The 20,225-nt window shown below is 36.7% G+C and overlaps 1 protein-coding gene across 1 annotated transcript; it reads left to right on the top strand.

Annotated features, from left to right (window-relative positions):
• The first annotated feature begins 1,400 nt into the window (after nt 1–1,400).
• ctns (cystinosin, lysosomal cystine transporter) lies at nt 1,401–15,289 on the top strand. Its single transcript, XM_061031516.1, has 10 exons — nt 1,401–1,503; nt 2,754–2,832; nt 6,130–6,220; nt 6,338–6,441; nt 7,119–7,256; nt 9,067–9,166; nt 11,761–11,880; nt 12,807–12,977; nt 13,994–14,111; nt 14,905–15,289. The coding sequence occupies exons 1-10, from the start codon at nt 1,428–1,430 to the stop codon at nt 15,051–15,053; spliced, it is 1,146 nt and encodes a 381-aa protein (XP_060887499.1). The 5' UTR covers nt 1,401–1,427; the 3' UTR covers nt 15,054–15,289.
• The last annotated feature ends 4,936 nt before the right edge of the window (nt 15,290–20,225 follow it).

Below are 20,225 nucleotides of genomic sequence, written 5' to 3'. Positions count from 1 at the left end.
CGTTTTATTAATAACAAGTCTCGAGGATTCAAATTAATTAACAATATAACCTACACAGGAATAAGAACACTAGGAATACTGAACATTATTTATTAGGTTCTAAATTAGAGAGAAAAAATTTGATATTTTCCAAAAACGAAAGATCATAAATGATCAATCTTATTATGAAACTTTATTAATGTAAATAACTTTAAATGTAAAACGTGTTTCTAACAGATAGACTCCCTCTGCATCAGACTGTCATTCTCATCGTAATAAATTAAAAAGGGCAAACAGTGTGACTGATCATGAAAAGAAAACGATTATGAAGGAATCATTTATGATCTTTTCATCTGAACACTTCATATTAACAGACTATTTGTTTGACAGTGAATCAAAAAACAAGTTAGGAGTGATCGGCCTGTACTCCATTATAATCATTTTATAGAAGTTATGCTTTATATTTCATTGTTTCTCCACATGTCAGACACTTTTTTATTCCCATCTCATCACAGACTCTTTACAAAGGACTAAATGATACAAAAGGTGTTCATAGTTATATGACTGCTTGTCTTTGTTTATGAAAAACTAGCCATTTGCAGTAATATAGAAAATTGAGGATGAATTCTGATGCATCGTGATATCGAATCAAATCGAGTCGTTGGCTGGATAATCGTAATCGAATCGTGAGACCAGTGATAACCAGATAATGCTTGTTCTAATGCATACAGCGCCCTCTGCTGGTGAGAGCCAGAGAGAGATCCTATACTAATAGTCACTTTATATGCTAATATCGACCGATATTATCGACTGGCGGATTAATCAGTCAGGCTCTAGAAAATACCTACTTAGCGGTAGGGCTCCACAATATATTGTTTTGTACTCGCGGTTGTGATGCAATAGGCACAACATAGGCCGTGCAATGTCAATCATGTGACTTGAAATATGTCATGCTGCCACTTTTTTGTTTTTTAATGCAAAACCAAAACTCACCAATTTTCCTGGCTAATCAATTAAAGGCAGGGTTTTCCCTGGCTGAAAATGACACTGAGATGGTACCTTTCTTACCGTGTGCACACACATGCACACTGTCTTAACCAAACACTTTTTAATAGCAATGCATTTTGGCTATTCCTATATTTGTAACATTGGTGGCTTTAATGCCTTTATTTGATTGGTGGATAGAGTAAGAAATCAGGAAAAGAGAGTGAGGACTGACACGTGGGAACAGAGCCACAGGTCAGACTTGAACCTGGGCTGCAGCTTGGAGGATTATAGCCGCTGTACACAGGGCGCAACCCAAGTGCTAGGTGTGATTCCCCGCATTAAATTGCATCCTCTTAAATTAAGAACTGTTTTTGCACAACATTTACCTAGTAAGGCTAAATGCTAAGATTCTGTGTTTTCCATGTGTCCTACAGGTGTACAGTATTCATCAGTGTGCGGAGATGTCAGGTCTGATTATGATAAAGAGATGTCTGCCAGCTTACCTGATGCTCCTGTGGATGCTGACCAACATCTCTGGTGAGTTGACTGCTATTCCTTTTGAACCTGATTCATCAGCTCCTCTGAGTTGACATGGTCAGAACAGTTGGTTTGATTTGTTAATTTAAGCATCGCTGTTAACCTGATAACCTGTTTCAGCCCCAAATGATATAAAACAAGATGTAAAGGTTTTATAAATGTTAGATCTGTTCAGTTACAGGTGAGTCTGTTACCTTTTTAAGGAATGGGTTGATGGAAAAGTGTTGATAACATATGATTTTGAATCTTCCTCGGGATCAATTAAGTAACTATCTATCTATCTATGTAGAATATGTTTGGCATGTGATATTGAGGCAATTTGAAGATGGCTGTCACTGATGTCAAATGCACTTAATCCCATATTATATCAGCATTAAACAATCCAGATAGCAGTTAACATTATGGAAAAATTAAAGGCTTAGTGTTGGCTAATAAATGATTTCATGTTTAGCATCACCTGAAAGATATGATTCCCAATACTGGCACAACTTGCATGAAATGAGAATTTAAACAAAGCCAAATTTCTCGAAGTCTGGCTGAATCTGTCAGTATCCTCTTGGGTGTAAACACAAACCACCTCAAACTGACCAGGGCGTTCTAGCCAAGCTTCGCTGTTCATTGATTCAGACATCACAGCATACATTGGTTGAGTAAAGCTGGGAAGTAAACAAGACAAAGGTATCAGCATGGCGAGTGCTAGAGAGAACCAGGCACTTTTGGACAGACAAGGGGACAGAGTTTATATTTTGTGAGCTGAGGGAGGGAAATATATTACAGTACACAGATGGAATGAAAACAGTTTACCACTTGCTAACTTGTTTTTTGATTGCTAGGTATGTGCGGTAATAGATCAACCTTAAGAATGTCCAATAGTAACTAGCTGTAAGGGGGGCATATCGCCAATTGAGTAGAATATTTCCATCATTATTAAGTTTCTCCACCAGTGCTTTTTATACTGGGACAAAGACAGTCCTCCAATGGAATGACCTAATCGAGCTATAACGGTAGATCAACTTAACTGTGCATGTAAACATATTGTAAACATAGCAAAGGACACAGACTGTCCTTCTTTGAAAAACAAAATGTTGATCCAAACAAAACAGTTACTACCATACACAAAAGGTAACTGCTGTCCACTTGTATTTAATTTAACTAAAACAAGCTTTATGATATCCTCATCATGAATTGAAATCACTGAATAATGATGCCAGCCTTTCTGGTTTATTTTGATTTCTCTGTCCCCCCTCCAGAGTCCAGACTGTATGTCTTCACCCCTACTGTGGTTACACTAGAGAAAAACTCTCAGGCAAATATCACCTTTACTTCCAGGTAAGCCTAGAAACACTGAAGACTCTTATGAGTTATACAATTGTCACGCTTATTATAACACAATACCAAAAAAGAAGTGTCTCCACTGAAAGCTCTGCTTCACTCTGGTTAGTATTTAGAAGAGGGACAGAATTTGAGGTTTTGGCAAATTGCAACTTGAGTATTGTAGCATTTTCCTATTATTATTATTATTATTATTATTATTATTAGCCATTTTTGCTGACACTTTATATTAAGGTGCTTGTAATAAGCTGTAATTAATAGGTAATAAGTCACTTATAAGACCTTATTAGATTCTTATTAACACAAATACGTTTATATAAGTGTTAATAGAGGCATAATTAACACATTTATTTTTTATTATTAGAAACTTATTAACAGTTGATATACCGGTGATAAAAATGAATAAGATGTTTATTAGCATTAATAAGTGTTTATTATACTATGAATTAATTTATAATTGGCTTGTAAGATATTAATTAACACAAAGAAACTTGTTTATAGACCACTAATTAACGTTCATAAGATGTTTATTGACATGAAAAAGACTTTATTAGGTTCATATTAATGCATTATAAAGATTATTAAATACTTTATTATGCACTTATTAACAGTTCAGTGGGAACAGGGTACACATCAGTAAATTATTAAAACAATCATTGATGTGGAACTTTTCATATTTCACAACTTTCAAGTGAACACAGAAACAAAAAGGAAGTTTATTAAACTTCCACTCAAACAGTTTTTGAAAATAATGCTATTACAAATATCAGTATTATCTTTAACGTTAACAGGAAACCACATTAAGAAAACATTTGTTGTGTCATAGCTACCAACATATCTGATCAAAGTCAGGGGAAAGTGTAGTTGTATTTAACCCTCGTTACAGTAAATAAAGTGTTGAAGGTGGACAAATATCAGAAGACTAGGACATCTGGAGCCCAAGGTCTAAATACCAGTCAAGAGGCACACACAGGAATTACAAACTCTGTATGTAAGGAACACAAATACTGCAGCTGCAATATATGTGTTCCTTACATACAAAGGTACGTCAGATTAAAAAGATACACACACCTGGATTGGGCCCCGACGAAAAAGACTGGCCTCAGGCCGTGTTCACACCTGACTTCTTTTTTTCAACTGCCAGCGCCTTTTTTACATACAACCCTGGAAAAGGGAAAGAGGATGACGCCTTTTTAAAAAGCGCTGCGTCCGACATCTTTTTCAGTTGAATTGTTTTAACGTTTCAGAAAAGTTCTGTGTGACATCAACCACCTTTCTAACAGCTGACCAATCAGAATGAGTCGAGTAGGTGCACGTGTACCTTCCCTAGTAACCTACGTCCCTAGTTACCGGTGCCCAAAAAGGCCCTCACCACGATGGATAACGTGAAAGTACCGGTTGAACAGCTTGTGATTGCCGTTTCACACTACACCGAGTTATATGACATGAGTCACAAACGATACAGCAACATATAAAGGAGTCCATCAGGGAACATATCGGTAGATCTTTGGGTACAGTGGAGCTCGTGGATCAGTTTGCGGAACGCTCCTTCCGGCTCACTATTGAGGAGGATGTCATGCACACATAAACGGACCATTGGTTGTTCAGGGGCATCCTCCTCCTCAAAGCCAATGCAAATAGTTGCACTTTATTCGCCATTTTAGAAAGCTATCTGGTAGATGATAACGATTGTGGCGTAGGATAGATCCCGTTGTTAAGATTACAGAACAGTCAACGCTCAAAAGGCACTGAGGCAGCGCTTTCTTCTGAAAAAGTCAAATGTGAACACGGCCTTAGACACTTCAAATGTTTATTTTATGGTATTCAGACCCTGGGCTCCAGCTGTCCTAGTCCTCTGCTGTTTGTCCACCTTTAACACTTTATTTACAGAAACGAGGGTTAAATACAACTACACTTTCCCCTGACTTTGATCAGATAAGATAATCCTTTATTTATCCCACAACGGGGAAATTTACAGTGTTACAGATTGCAAACAAAAAGTGAACACAATTTAAATAAAAAAAATTAAAATTAGAAATGTACAAAAAAATAGATAGATACCACAATATAGATTTTAAAAAATAGATCAGCTGAGAGCTGCAGTTTTGACAAAAATGTAGTCAGAATATTCAGTGTAACACAGAGACGTGCACATAAAGTGTAACATGTTATTGCACAAGATCAGATATGTTGGTAGCTATGACACACCAAATGTTTTCATAATGTTGTTTCCTGTTAACGTTAAAGATAATACTGATATTTGTAATAGCATTATTTTCAAAAACTGTTTGAGTGGAAGTTTAATAAACTTCCTTTTTGTTTCTGTGTTCACTTGAAAATTGTGAAATATGAAAAGTTCTACATCAATGATTTTTTAAATCATTTACTCACATGGAACCTGATCCCACTGAACTGTTAATAAGTGCATAATAAGGTGTTTAATAATCTTTATAAGGCATTAATATGAACCTAATAAAGTCTTATTCATGTCAATAAACATCTTATGAACGTTGATAAGTGGTCTATAAATAAGTTTCTTTGTGATAATTAATATCTTACAAGCCCATTATAAATGAATTTATAGTTTAATTAACACTCACTAAGTCTTATTAATGTTAATAAACAGCTTATTCATGTTTATGACGGTATATAAACTGTTTATAAGTGTCTAATAATTAATATTAAATGTGTTAATTATGCCTCTATGAACACTTATAGACTTATTTGTGTTAATAAGAATCTAATAAGGTCTTATAAGTGACTTATTATCTATCAATTCATGTTTATTACAAGCACCTTAAATGTTTTAAAACTTTAAAATGATTGTTTTCTACAGACGACAACTTAATTGAAATATCAGTTAATAGCCACGTTGTAATTATGATGTATGACAGTCACTGGTTCTCAACCTTTTTCTTCGTCAGCATGTTTGATTTTTTCCTTCTTTGGAACATCAGGACATTTTCTTTAGGAGCATTTTATTAAATGTTTTGTCATCTTATCTGTCGTAATGCATGAAGACATCAGTACAACCTCTAGCCAAGCTCTTTGTTTAACCTTACCAGCTGATTCATTGTAGCTAGTTTGTGTTAATTGAGTGTTAATGGACAGATTTAAATGCATGGAAAATAAACTGTATTCTGTTTTTATTGGACTGGTTGTGCCTGTCTTTTGATATGATAAGTACTACCAAACTCTTTTTGTCGGTGGAAACAGGGAAACGTGTCTAACCTAGCGTTGTAACAGCTTTCAGAGGTAATGTTTTTTTGACTTGTTTTTTCTGTCTTTCCCCAGTCTCCCTGTCAACCAGTCAGCTGTGATTGAGTTTAATGTAACCTACAGCTCCAAAAGGAACTACTCATCTATAATCACACTGCCTGGGCAGGTAACACATGAAACTAAAATAAAAAAGCTCAAGTCATTCTTCTTCATACTTATTCCATACTTCTACCACTCCTTTTTATAAAACATCTTAATTAAATTCTCTTTTTTTTTTATTTAGGTTTTGCTTCCAGCAGACACAACCTCAGTCACCTTTAATGTGACTGCCCATGATGTGGGTCAGGTGACTACACACCTGCAGAGCAACAACACAGACCTGAACAGGTGGGTTTAGGCCCAAAGGATGAACTCATATTAAAATGTACTTCACTTCTCTAAGGGCCAGAGACTGTTTTCAGAGAAAGATACAGCACTGTAAACTAGGATTATCAAGCACCAAATCATATTGATTCTTTAGACAACGATACTTTATTTGTCCAAAGTCAATAACGTCCCTGATGTGTTGTTATTGTGTTTCTGCACTATAGTTCTGCATACTTCCTCTATTTGTATAATATTATAATAATAGTATAATAGTAGTGTATGTAAAGCTGATGTGTAGTTTTCTATGACATAATAGGATGATGGAACTAACTTTATTTTTTTGTTTGAGCACTTGTAAAAATGTCATGAAAATATGCAGATTTTAACATCTTCCACAATGAGATTGAATCTGTTGCAACATGGTGATGCAATGATGGTATTCAATTAATGGAGGGGTTGAGACAATGTATTAAGACATCCACAACATGTTTAATGGTGCAGGACAACAAATAAAGAAAGTTATTTCGGGGTCCTCCATTTAACTGTTATAGTGGCAAAAGTGTACACACGTTTATCCCCTCTACTGAAATGAGAAAATACATTTAAAGACATTTTATAATAATGATGATGATTATACATTATGCTGGTACATCCCCTTTGTAAGAGTTGTGTTTAAAATGTGTCTCCCTCTTCTCCAGTTCATCCATCAGGATCCGCTTTATGGTTGTCCATAGCAACATCCTTTCTGTGATCAGCCAGGTGGTTGGCTGGATTTACTTTCTCGCCTGGTCCGTGTCCTTCTATCCACAGGCCTGGGAAAACTGGAGGAGGAAAAGGTAGATCTGTTTGTCCTCTTCTCTTATGTTCATTCATGCAGGTTTTGCTTTGGGGAACTTAATGGGATTGAATTTGAACATTATATTTGTTTTAATTGTTTTAATAGTTTCTCAAACCACTCACAGTTCAGAGTCCTTTCAGCTCAGGACCCTGTTGTTGAAACATCAACATCCCCAGGGGTCTTAATGAATATAAATAAATATAAATATATTAGAGTATTATGGTCCTAGAGATCGTTGGAGGTTAAACAATTAAGCTGAAACACTTTTTATCTCGTCTGCTACTTATGTCTCTCCACTCTTGGTGTAACAGGGTTAGACACTAGAGGTCATATTGTATACAAGAGGAAAGTGAAATTCAAAGAGCAAAGAATGATATATTTAAGGCGGGCAGTGTGGAGCCAGCGTGCGATCATGCGCGATATGACGCGATATATAACGCTCGCGTGCTGTTAGGACACGGTGTAATGTAATGCTTTTATTTTGGTGGCCAATATCAGTGTGCACTGCTCTCATCGTGTCAGGACTTGTCATGTGTTTATTCCCCCGGTTCTCCCTTCCTGCATCTTCTGTAGATAGTCATAATTCTAACCTTTCACAAGTTCGCTGTATACAGGAGTGTTACAGCCAGGTGACCGCTCGTTAATCTGTTAATCTTAATACTTATAGAATGTACTTGACTGTGGGCTATCGATTCGATTTTGTTTCTTGGGGTCAAGATTCAATTCAGAAACTATTTTCGATTCAAAACGATTCTGGATTCATGATGAAACACACACACACACTACACACATACGCACTACACACTAAACACACGCACCACACACACACACACTACACAAACACATGCACCACACACACACACACACACACACACACACACACTGCCCTTCCACACCCTCAACATACAATGTTACAAAAGCCTGTTATTAGTTCCTGTTTTGTCTTGTTTTTGCCCTCTTAGGCACCGTGTCCACCTAGCGTTTTTTTTCTCAACCCAGTATCTTTTTTCAGTTGTTTTTAATGAGTAGAGAGCAGAAAGTGGCCGCCCAGAGAAAAAGCACAGCGCCCAGGGTCTTTTTACAAGCGCTACGAGCGCTCAAGTTTAAAATCTTTCAACTTTTCAGGAAGGCGCTGTTGAGGTCGACGGTGCTCTTTTCAAAATGTTTGATATTCCCCGTAGTTTTGCCGCCTATAGATCGTGTCTTGTACCCACATCCTCTTTGCTCTGCTCTCAAATATAAAACATGCAGTAAAAAGTCATGGAGCAGTGTGGTTCAACAGTTTGTTGTCATAGAGACGGGATGGACGTGCAGCGCTTTTCTTCTCAGCACACCAAACGCTTCATGCAAACACTCCCAAGCGCACAGCCAGCGCTTTTCTGCCCGGAAAAAACGCCAAGTGGACACGGACACATAGTGTCTTTAAAATAAATGTTTTCATTAAAATGCTAAGATTGCTCAACTTTAAGTCTTGAGAAATGAGGCAACCTTAACCAAAAAACATCAGACACACATTACAATGAAAACACATTTTCTTTGTTTACTTTAATTACCATTTAAAAACACTTCAGAAAAAGCTTTCCTCCTGTGGTACAAAAGTATTTTGGTTATGAAATGATCAGCTGTTATCAATTGTTAGGAAATTAAGTAGACCTACAATGATATCCCCCTGATCATATGCTTTAATCTGTATTCTCTTTGTTGGGTCTTTGGAGCATTATGTGATTAGGCTGGAAGTGAAAAAATAAAAAAAGCAAATGAGAAACCTAAACTCAGTCAGACATCTTATACAACCTGTTTGTTTTTAGTGTTGTAGGTCTCAACTTTGATTTCCTGGCTCTCAACCTGACTGGCTTCATCTCATACAGTGTCTTCAATATAGGGATGTTCTGGATTCCTTATACCAAGGTAACTTAACCCTTTAAAGGAGCACTCCATGGTTATATACAGTCTAGTATAGAACTACAGAACTACTGGATCAAGTTAACCTGCACAATGTCAGACAAAAATGCCATGAGCAATAACATTGTTTAATATTGCGATAACCAGAGGTGGAAAGATAACTCAAATTACCAGTTAAAAAATGTACTCAATTAAAAGTAAAAAGTTGCTTGTTTAAAATGTACTTTAAGTAAAAGTTACTGATAGAGCTTTCACACTTGCTGAAATCTCCTGAAAAAAAGTCTGAATGCAAACAACTGAATGTTTCACTCAGACTTCACCCGGAGTTTCTCCTGTCAGACCCCGAGTATTTGATCTGCAGCAAGGCCGAGTGAGCTGATGTGAGAACACAGCAGGATATTCTCTGGATAATTCACCTCGAGCCAATAGGAGGGGATGGTGATGTTTATATACTGTGACTGCTGCACGGTGTATAAAGTGTCTGCAGGCGATCTCTACCATCTCCATGCATGTAATTAAACGGCTGCATTACTCTGACAGGGATAGTCTCCTGCTGTGAGGAGCATATGTGAACAGCCAGATCAGGAGAATCTCCGGAGCAGTCCTCCTAAAATTATCTAGATATTATTCAGAGTTTTTATGTGAAAACGGCATCAGTTACTTTTTTTTTTAACAACGGGTCTCTCCCGTGTAGTGCAAAAAGGACAATAGGATAGTTGTTTTGATTTAAAGGCAAATCTTTACAAATGAAAGTCCAGTAACAAAATGAAACATGTCGACATAAGACATTTAAAACCCTTAGGAAGGCAGAATGTGTCATTTTAGTCGAGACCATCCCATAAAACATTTACAAACAATACAACCATTGAAGGTGGCATACATTGTGGATTCTGTCGACCATCCTTCTTTTCTTCACCAACAAACACCAACAACGTTCAGACTCCAAATATATGAATCCAACCAGGTCAAGGTCATAAGTGTTGTGCCTTTCCCTAAATGACCCAAAGAGTCTGAGTATGAGGGACATTCGAATGTTTTAAGACAAAACTGCATTCACTGCACTTGTTATTCTTCTTCTATGGTGTTTATTGGCGGTTCACACTGCAGTTGTTTCTGGGGCGACTTTTTTCTAATCTTATTTAACTTATTTACATTTTTTTTTACTTGGTAATGGATGTGATTTAAAATGTAGTGAAGTACAATACTTAAAGCAAAACCTATTTAAGTAAAAGTACGGATTTTAAAAACTACTTAAAAAGTCCACAAAAAAACAACTCAATTACAATTACGCTACTTTCCACCTCTGGCGAAAACTATTTCAATGACCATAAATATAAAAAATAAAGAGTGCATATTGGCTATAAGCCACAGTTTCTATTGTTCTTCATGTTTTAAAGAAAACCTTTGTTTGGAACATCTAAATCCAAGAACAGTTTCTTTCTTCTCTCTACTAAATCGGCACTAGTTAATGGTATAATAGCTGAAAGTCAGATTAAGCACAGCCCTACCTAGTGAGGGGTCAAAACCCTGACACTAAATTTTGTCTTTGACAATAAGATTTGGCATTGAAAACAGAGTCTAAACATTAAAAAGAAACTTTTACAATTGTATTGTAAAAAGGTGTGTTGACACTGAGTATAGTTTAGGCACAGAAAAAAAAAGTTACACAGACATAGAAAATGATTCTTCTTTTGCAGTCTTTTGTGTTTGACAGTATCTATCTTCTGATGTTATAGTAACCCTAACCCTTTTTTAATTGCAGTAGATGACAGTTGTTTTTATTCTCACATTTCTGTCACTAGATGGAGATGAGGGCTTGAGGGGAGGGAGCAAGGAGAGCGTGATTTAAGAGTATGCATCTGATGGAAATTTTAACTATTTGAAAGTTTGGAAGAAGTGAAACAATTGTGATTTCTTCAAATCCTTAAATCTTTTTTAAAATCAAATGTAATGTAACTTCTTGCCTCAGGACCCTTTTGCCTTCTTAATTAAATTTTTGACTCGGTACATCAAAATGTAGTTCCAGATTGTTTTAGCATTTCTTTTTCATTATCAAAGGAAGAATGTGTGACATTTTTTGATCCAGTAGATGTCGCCCCGGAGAACCAGCATGAAACCAAAACAAACTGCTGTTAACACACTTAATCCTCTGCTCACATTCACATGAAGGAGTTATCAAATTGCAATGCACCATAATTAAGCACTAAGCGCAAGCAGCGGACAAAATTGTCCTTGTCTCGAGCTGCATTGTCATGTTAGCAGGCTAATGTTAGCGCTCTTTAGTTAGCTCGTAGCTTTACATTGCATGTTAATCTACACAGAATGACCGTGATCTAAAAACGCTTATGTGACGTTCAAATAATCAGTGAGTACAGTATGTTGTTCTTCTTTTCTCTAGTCCCTCACTCTAACAACTTTAATACGCCGGCCGGTTGTCTTGTTAACTACTGAGGATAAACTGGATTTCTGCTGTATTTATGTGTAAAATGTTGCACATTCTGCCTTTTAAGAATTTCAACACTCAAAGGGCTGCACAACTCTGGGTTTTGACAGTATGTGGTTTCTGTTGTCTGTTTAACTGTTGTGTGCTTTTCCTGTAGGAAGAGTTTCTGAAGGAAAATCCCAATGGAATCAACCCTGTTGATGCTAACGACGTCTTCTTCAGTCTCCATGCTGTCCTGCTCTGTGTGATATACACCATCCAGGCTGCTGTGTATGAGGTACTGTCTGCAGTCATGAGATGGTGAAATGATCATCTGTGTAGATTCTCAGTCAACCATGTTGTGGGGAATCAAAGCTTGATCAAAAAGACAACTGGACTTGTTGAAGAGCTTAAAGATGTTTCACCTCACCTCCAAAAAGGCTTCTTCTGTTGTTAACCGAGTGGTATGAATAAAACCCTCTGCTGTGTATTACTGATGGTAAGCATACTGATGTTTGAGGCTAACAGAGGCTAACATTTTCAGCTCCATTTACCACTCAATTTAGAACTGAAGAAGCCTTTCTGAGAAGAGGTGCAACGTCTTCAAGAACTTAAAGCAAGTCAAGTTGCCTTTTTGGAAGCTTTGATTTATAACCATGTTGTAGTGCTGTCCAGGTTGTATGTCATAAAAACTTTTTCTTTTTTTTGACCAACTTTTTATTTATTTTGACAGCCTTTACAGGTGTATATCATCCAATAAATTAATTTGGTAGTAATTCATACATCCATTTCATTGTCATAATAAAAAGAGGATAACAACACAACCCTGCAAACCTGGAGTTTTCATAGCCCCCCTCCCATGGGTCTTGTATTTTAAATATACATAGAAGCATTTACAGTAAGTCTAAAAAAAAAAAATGTTGAGAATAAAAAATGTTCTCAGTAGCAGGCAAAAATAATTTGTGATAAGAGCCCAATTTTCTGTGAAAAATATAAAAGTGATGTATAGTAGTGATGTAAAGCTCAGTCACAACTTTATCCCTTATAGTACATACAATTTGATCTTTACATTTTTAAATCCATCTTTTTTTAATAAACTGGAGAACAATATTCTGTCATGTCGTTTTCTGGGAATTTGTAGAACAGCAATTTCTTTTAGCGGTTCAGTGTTTCTAGCACGTCATGCTTTGTCTATATGTAATACTGTGTTGTCTCTCTTTTTAGAGGGGCAGTCAAAAGGTGTCTTGGACAGCCCTGTTCTTGTTGCTGATTGGCTGGACTTTTGCCTTAATTAGCTTGTTTCTTGCCGTAGCCCAAAAGATCACCTGGTTGGAATATCTCTACTTTTTCTCCTACATTAAACTGGGAGTCACTCTGACCAAATATGTACCACAGGTAAGCTCGAATCATTCACACTTTGGGACCCTTTAAACCCATACTACAGATATTAAAAAGACAAATATATCTGATTGACTAGAGCTGTGACATTGTTTACAGATCAATATTTTCATAAATGGAATATTTTAACAATTCTAATATTTATAATAAGTTTATGTGAATTTTGTATTTTTTAGACTGTATACTTTTTGAAATACAACAACCCTCCTGCAACGACCAGTCAATGCAGTCAAATAGAAAATCAGACCAACTACAACCTTCAAAAGACCACAGATTTGACAGGACTCCCAAATATGGGCAGCTGTGGCTTGGTAGAGTTTTAGTCTCTCAACCGGAAAGGTTTGGGGTTCGATCCCCAGCTCCTGCAGCAACATGTCCAATGTGTCCTTTGGCAAGACACTTCACCCTGAAGTGCTCCTAATGCTTTGTCGGCGTGTGTATGACTTGATTAGTTGCTTCTGATGGTCACTTTACAGAGCAGCCTCTTCCATCAGTGTGTGAATGTGTAGGTGTGACCTGAGGTGTAACAGCGCTTTGAGTCATCAGAAGACTAGAAAATAAATATACAAGCTCAAGTCCATATACCATTTACCAGATAATAGGTAAATAACTGCTGCATAAACCAAAATTGAGATTTGACATGGCAGCTCCTGCTGTCACATGACAAAGTGTCCTTGGGCAAGAAGACAATGAACCCCAAATTGCTCCCGCTGCTGCGTCAGCGATATGCGAATTTGCATGGATGGGATTGTTTAAAACTAACAAAATAACTGCGATGTTATTAGTTATTATGCAGCAGATAATTATGTACACAGAGATCACACCGATAGCGTGCATACTCTCTATTGTCGTGCACCGATTGGCTGGAATACACATCATCACCCCCTCTCATCTGTGACTTCCCTCGGATAACATTTTAAAAAACGTAAAAGTATTTCATGGAAGGATCTAGGCGTAGGGTGGGCAAGATAATTGGACAGATGTATCGTTGATGTTCTTTTTTTTTTTTTCAGGCATTCATGAACTACAGAAGACAAAGTACCGAGGGGTGGAGTATTGGCAATGTGCTGCTGGACTTCACTGGTGGAGTCTTAAGTATTCTTCAGATGATCTTACAGTCTCACAACAATGGTAAATTGTTCACCTTGTACCTTCTAATACTATACGCTGTACTATGAGTATTAGTTGTTGTTTTAGAGTAGCACCAATTTTCATTTTAGTTTCTCTGATTGCATTACTAGTCTCAGTCAATTTTGGGACTTCAATGAATTTGGCTTCATGGCCTAAACTAATGTGACTGTAGACTACTGGTGGGGGGGTTACTTACTTCCTAAGTACCTCATCTATAGGTAAAGGATGAAAGTTCATATCCTGTATCCATATGTGCTTGCTTTGAATTTGTTTGTGTATATATGTGATGTATGTTGCAAAGCATTAGATAGGACTAGTTTAACAAAACTATTATATATATATATTTTAATTGTACCTACAGTATCTCTGTCAGAGGTACCCACCGGATTCATCTTATTTAAAACCTTTGAACTTAAAATCCCATAACCAGCCTACAAGATTATCATCAAGTCCTATAAATCAATCAATCAATCAATCAATCAATCAATCAGTACGAGTTTTAACAAGTTCACCACTAAAACAAGCTGCCCTGTCTCAGAGGAAACCACACTGGCTCTAGCTTTACTTTATTTGTCAGTGAAACATTTAGCTCAGTTCCTTAGCAACATTTTTCCAATACCTGGATATTAATAAACATTGCCATGTGCGTGGATAGTAGGTGACTACCTCTTTTTTTTACACTTCACACATGGGAGAGATCTGGAGATTCATTTTCTTTAGAAATTGAGCCAAAAAAGTTGCCATGTGGTATTTTTTGGTGTACTTGGGGTAATGTATATGTGTCTCTCCACAGATGAGTGGAAGCTGATATTTGGTGATCCTACAAAGTTTGGCCTTGGACTTTTCTCTGTGGTGTTTGACATCATCTTCATGACGCAGCACTACTGCCTCTACCGGCAGCCACCACAGTACGAAGCTATTAGAGAGCAACAAGAAGACTGACGCTGACGCCATGCTGATTTGTTGGACTGTCTTTAAACACAACCACAAGGGAGAACATGACAGATTTCTATCAGCCATCGTAAAATGAAAACAGCGACAACTGATTGAGCACCATCAGGATATGCTTCTCCAGAGCGGTTATATAATGTGTGCCTTTTTAATGTCTCCACTTCTGCACTTTATGTAATGATAAAAAGTCAAATCACTTTTTATTAAATGGAATATCCCAGCTGTAATCAGAGCATTATTCATACATTAGCAAGCCTTAATTATATCCACATCTACCTCAGCACAGATTGAAATTTGGGTTTTTGAGTAACAAAAATTGTTTTTGCAATGAAATGATGCTGTGCTTGCCCACTGCATGTGAGCAATTACTTAGTCCTTCCTTCTTTGCTGATCTGGGGTTTGCTTGTGTACCGTAATTAAATTATTAAGATGTTATATCTTTATTTAACCTCAGATTTAGAAGGGGGCACCACTTCCTGTTAAAGGAAGAAAATAACTTTAACCGTATAAGTTAATTAATTAATCAGTCAGTTTCATATCTTGAAAGAAGTAAGTTCTGGAAATGTTAAACAAGAAAACACACAGACAAAGTCCTGAATTTTATGTGTAAAATTTAATATAAAAAGGGTAAACAATAAGGTAGGCTATAGATGAAACAGATAAAGAATATGATTATTATGATCAGGATAATGCAATTATAAGGTATGGTGACATTATATATTTAGTAATGAGATAAGACGTGGTATTGTTTGAATGACTTGATCAGCAAATGATCAACAAAGGGAAAAAGTTGATAAATGAATTTTGGGATTCTATTTGGATTTAAAGGAGGGCTCTGAATAGACACGACTCAAGACTTACTCTTCCAACACCAGCAACCAGCAGTCTTACTGTGAGATGTGTTCAATTGAACTCCGCCGGCTGGTCCTGCGTTTCAGTCTCAGGCAAGCGGTTCTTTTCAGGCCCAGAGAGGTCCACGGGCCAGATTAGATGCCTTAATACCTTGGTCGGAGTGTGCAGCTGGGATGGAGATTGTACGTCGGTTCAGCCGTCGTCTCAGAAGCTCCAAGAGGATCCTACAGGAAAAAATATGAAAGAGTCTTTTGACACGTCGATTTCCAATTCAGATTAACCTGATGGCCATCTTGATGAATCCAAACTAAGGAATTGGCGTTCAAAATTTAAGAGCAATGTTTTTCTGCTGCATCTTGGAGCTTGGTGACCTCAGGTCATAAGCATTGAGTGATTATAAGACATTATTTCGGGGAGTGTCTATCGTGCCATCTGGCTGACAGCTGTCCTATAGTTTTAGTGCAACTCATGAATATGGAGGGTGGAAGGAAAGCCTAGGTCTATTCCTTCATGGACATTGGTATAAATGTATTATCGTGTGTGTGTGTGTGTGAGAGAGAGAGAAGAGGGGTGTGCTGTTTGGGTTTTTTTTTTGGCTCTGTGCTGGCACAATCAATTTTTCTCTATATCATCCATGCCATGTATGAAATGATGGATGGACAAATTAATTATGATTATTTGACTTGTTTGTAAGTATGTCCACAATTCTAAATGATAAAATTACACTAACCTCGTGGAATGTGAAGGGCCTTGGAAATGACATAGAAAGGTTTTCTCTCAACTGGATCTCTCAGGTGTACCACGCTCCTTTTACATCTAGGGCAAGGGGAGTAGTACGGTAGCAATCCTTTTTCGTAATAATGTCCCCTTTCTACTTAAATCCAGAATTTCAAATCCAAATGGGAGATTTATTCTTATTTCTGGATATATTAATTCATTCCCAATTACTTTGTCAAACATATATGGCCCAAATTCTGACGATCCTACATTTTTTCGTAAAGTTTTCGAATTACTTCCAGAGGATGGGTCCTCCAATATTCTCATTGGTGGAGATTTAAATTGCTATTTAGATCCATCTTTAGACAGATCATCTCCTAAATCCCCTCCAACTATTAACTCTGTTCAGACATTAAACAATTTGATAAAATCAAGAAATATGGTAGATATCTGGAGAATACAACACCCCGATAAAAAGGGATATTAATTTTACTCACATGTGCATCAGTCTTACACTAGAATCGATTATTTTATAGTGGAGGCCAGTTTGATCTCAAATATCAGTAACACGTGTTATCATAATATTCTGATCTTGGATCATAGTCCTGTTACATTACAGCTCCAATCCTCTCTTAACAAACCAAAATACAACTGGAGATTTAATCCTCTATTACTATCAACACCTGGCTTTAAAGAGTACATGGAAAAAAATCTTAGAGACTTTTTTGAGATTAATGACAACGAAGAAGTTTCAGACTCTACACTCTGGGAAGCACTTAAAGTTACCATGAGAGGATTCATTATTTCTTTTGAGACCTTTCGAAAAATGGAAAAATGTAAAAGAATGAAAGAAATAGAACAAGAAATTTCCCAATTTGAACAAATGTATAATAAAATTATGAGATTAAAATCTGAATATAACTCTGTTCTTGGAGGGAAAATTAAGAATCTACTACTGAAGACCAGACAAAAACATTTTGAATTGAGTGATAAACCTCAAAAATTACTTTCAAGACAACTTAAAGGGGAGCAAGCAAAGACGACTATTCATAAAATACATTCAAAAACTGGTGAAATACTCACAAACCAACAAGATATTAACAGTTGTTTTAAAGAATTTTATTCCAAACTCTATTCCTCTACTTCCACAGCAACAGAGACAGATTACTCTCAGTCCTTTAATTCTTTGACTCTGCCACAGCTAAATGAGAAAAACCAACAATTTTCGGAAAGAATGTTCTCTGTTGCTGAGTTAGAGGACGCAATTAAGACATTCCCTAAAGGAAAATGCCCTGGACCAGATGGATTTGGTTCTGAGTTCTATCAAGCATTTCAGGAGATTTTAGCACCTTACTTACTTAGGATGATACATGATTCAATTGCAAAAAAAAACACTATCACCATCTTTATATGAGGCAAACATATGTTTGTTACTGAAAAGCGGGAAAGATCCCATTGATCCTGCCAATTACTGACCCATCTCTCTTCTAAATTCAGATCACAAAATATTAACAAAAGTATTAGCCACCAGATTAAATACATTTATAGCAACAATTATTCATCCAGACCAAGTGGGCTTCATCCCAGACAGGCTTTCTTTTTTTTAATGTGCGGCGGGTGTTAGATATTTTGTATTCTGACTTAGGTAAAGATACTAAAGCTGCTGTCATAACACTGGATGCCCAGAAAGCATTTGACTCTATCGAATGGTTTTACTTATTTGAAACCTTGAAAAGGTTCGAACTTGGAACTATCTTTGTGGACTTGATTAAAATGATATATCATTCCCCTAAATCCTCAGTGTTAACAAATAATACATTATCAGAGTCTTTTAGTCTACACCGGGGTGTGAGACAGGGAGATTGTCTGTCCCCATTATTATTTAATATTGCATTAGAGCCTTTGGCAATTGGGATAAGAAATCATCCACACATAAAGGGAATTTCAGCTGGTACATCTGAAAATCTGTTACACTTTACGCGGAACGATTTACTTATTACCTTAATAAATCCTGAAGTGGGTACCCCTTATCTTTTAAAATATGTAGAACTATTCAGTAAGATGTCGGGCTACACAATAAATTGGGACAAAAGTGAACTTATGCTTATTGGAGAGAATACATTTCTTCATGATTGTCCTTTCAAGATTGCTCATGATCACATCACATATTTGGGTATTAAAATATCAAAAAAACCCTAAGCGTTTGTTCAAATTAAATCTGTTAGCGGGTCTTGATAGGCTAGAACGCAGCATAGAATTTGGTATCCTTACCAAAATTCTCATATCTTTTTCAAAATCTGCCTATTTGGATCCCAGCTGACTTTTTCAAGAAGATAGAGACAACTGTTTTAGACTTTGTTTGGGGTTATAAAAAACACAGACTTTCAAAAAAACATTTATTCAGGTCAACCCAGGATGGGGGTTTGGGTCTTCCGGTGTTTAAAGATTACTATTGGGCTGCCAATGCTAGGGCAATGGCATTCTGGCAATGGGGTTTTCCAGACCATGAATCACTAAACTCTGCCCCCCTCTGGTTAAAATTAGAACTTTCATCTCTGATACAACCATACAGTATGTGTCACTATCCTCCTTACTCTATACCAACCTTTCATCTAAGACTAGTTAGTCATAGTCTTGTTGTCAGAAACTCCTTGAAAATTCTCAGCCAAATTAAATTAAGTTTCAAAATCCCTGTAATTTCAATACACACACCAGTCTGCCATAACCATGCCTTCGCCCCAGCATTGCTGGATAATACTTTTGCTTTGTGGTGTGAAAAAGGATTAAAGTGTATAGGAGATTTTTATTTGGACAACAAGTTTGCATCTTTTGGGCAACTAAGTTTGGAGTATACTCTACCTCATTCACATTTATTACGTTATATGCAACTTAGGCACTTTGTAAGAGAAAACATCCCTAATTTTGAATCAACCTGTGAGAGACATCCTCTGTTTATGTCCATAGATTGGGTTGTGTTTTCACTCCTGTTTGTATTCTGGTGTCATAAAAATGTTAATAAAAATAATAATTTAAAAATAAAATAAAATTGAAGAGCAAAGACTTTGGAGAAGAATGTTCAAAAGCCTTGCTTGAGCCAGAAAGAAATTATGTTTCCAAAAATTGTGCATTGAAAATAAAAGTTCGGCAGAGTCGTCTCTACGGCACAAACTTAAAAGAAGTGGTTCGGACTGAAGTCTGAAGAGAAGCGAGCTAGAGCTGAAGCTCTAAACTTCAACAAACTAAAAAACTGAAAAACAACTGGAGATCTGAGCTGAGTCTTGAACTTTTATCAACTGGAGGAGAGGAGGGGGGCCTGCAGGAGAAGGGTCACTCCCACTCTGACCGGAGGACAATTGTTTAAATTAAAACGAGTTTACTCAATAAGATTAAGAATAAGAATCTAAACATATATACGTCACCATACATTCATTATTAATTAATGTTAATATTATTTCTATCAGATCCACGTTGATGTAGGTTCACGTCATATATTTAGACAAACATTTCTATCAGATTCATGTTGAGATGAAAATCACACCACCTTGGAACATCCTCAGTTAATCTGTAGGTGAACAAAAACATGTTATACAGTCA

The sequence above is a fragment of the Labrus mixtus genome, chromosome 3 (assembly GCF_963584025.1).
Source record: "Labrus mixtus chromosome 3, fLabMix1.1, whole genome shotgun sequence".
Lineage (NCBI taxonomy): Eukaryota > Metazoa > Chordata > Actinopteri > Labriformes > Labridae > Labrus > Labrus mixtus.
Note: the sequence above shows the minus strand (reverse complement) of the source record. Positions and strands in the feature narration are given on the sequence as shown.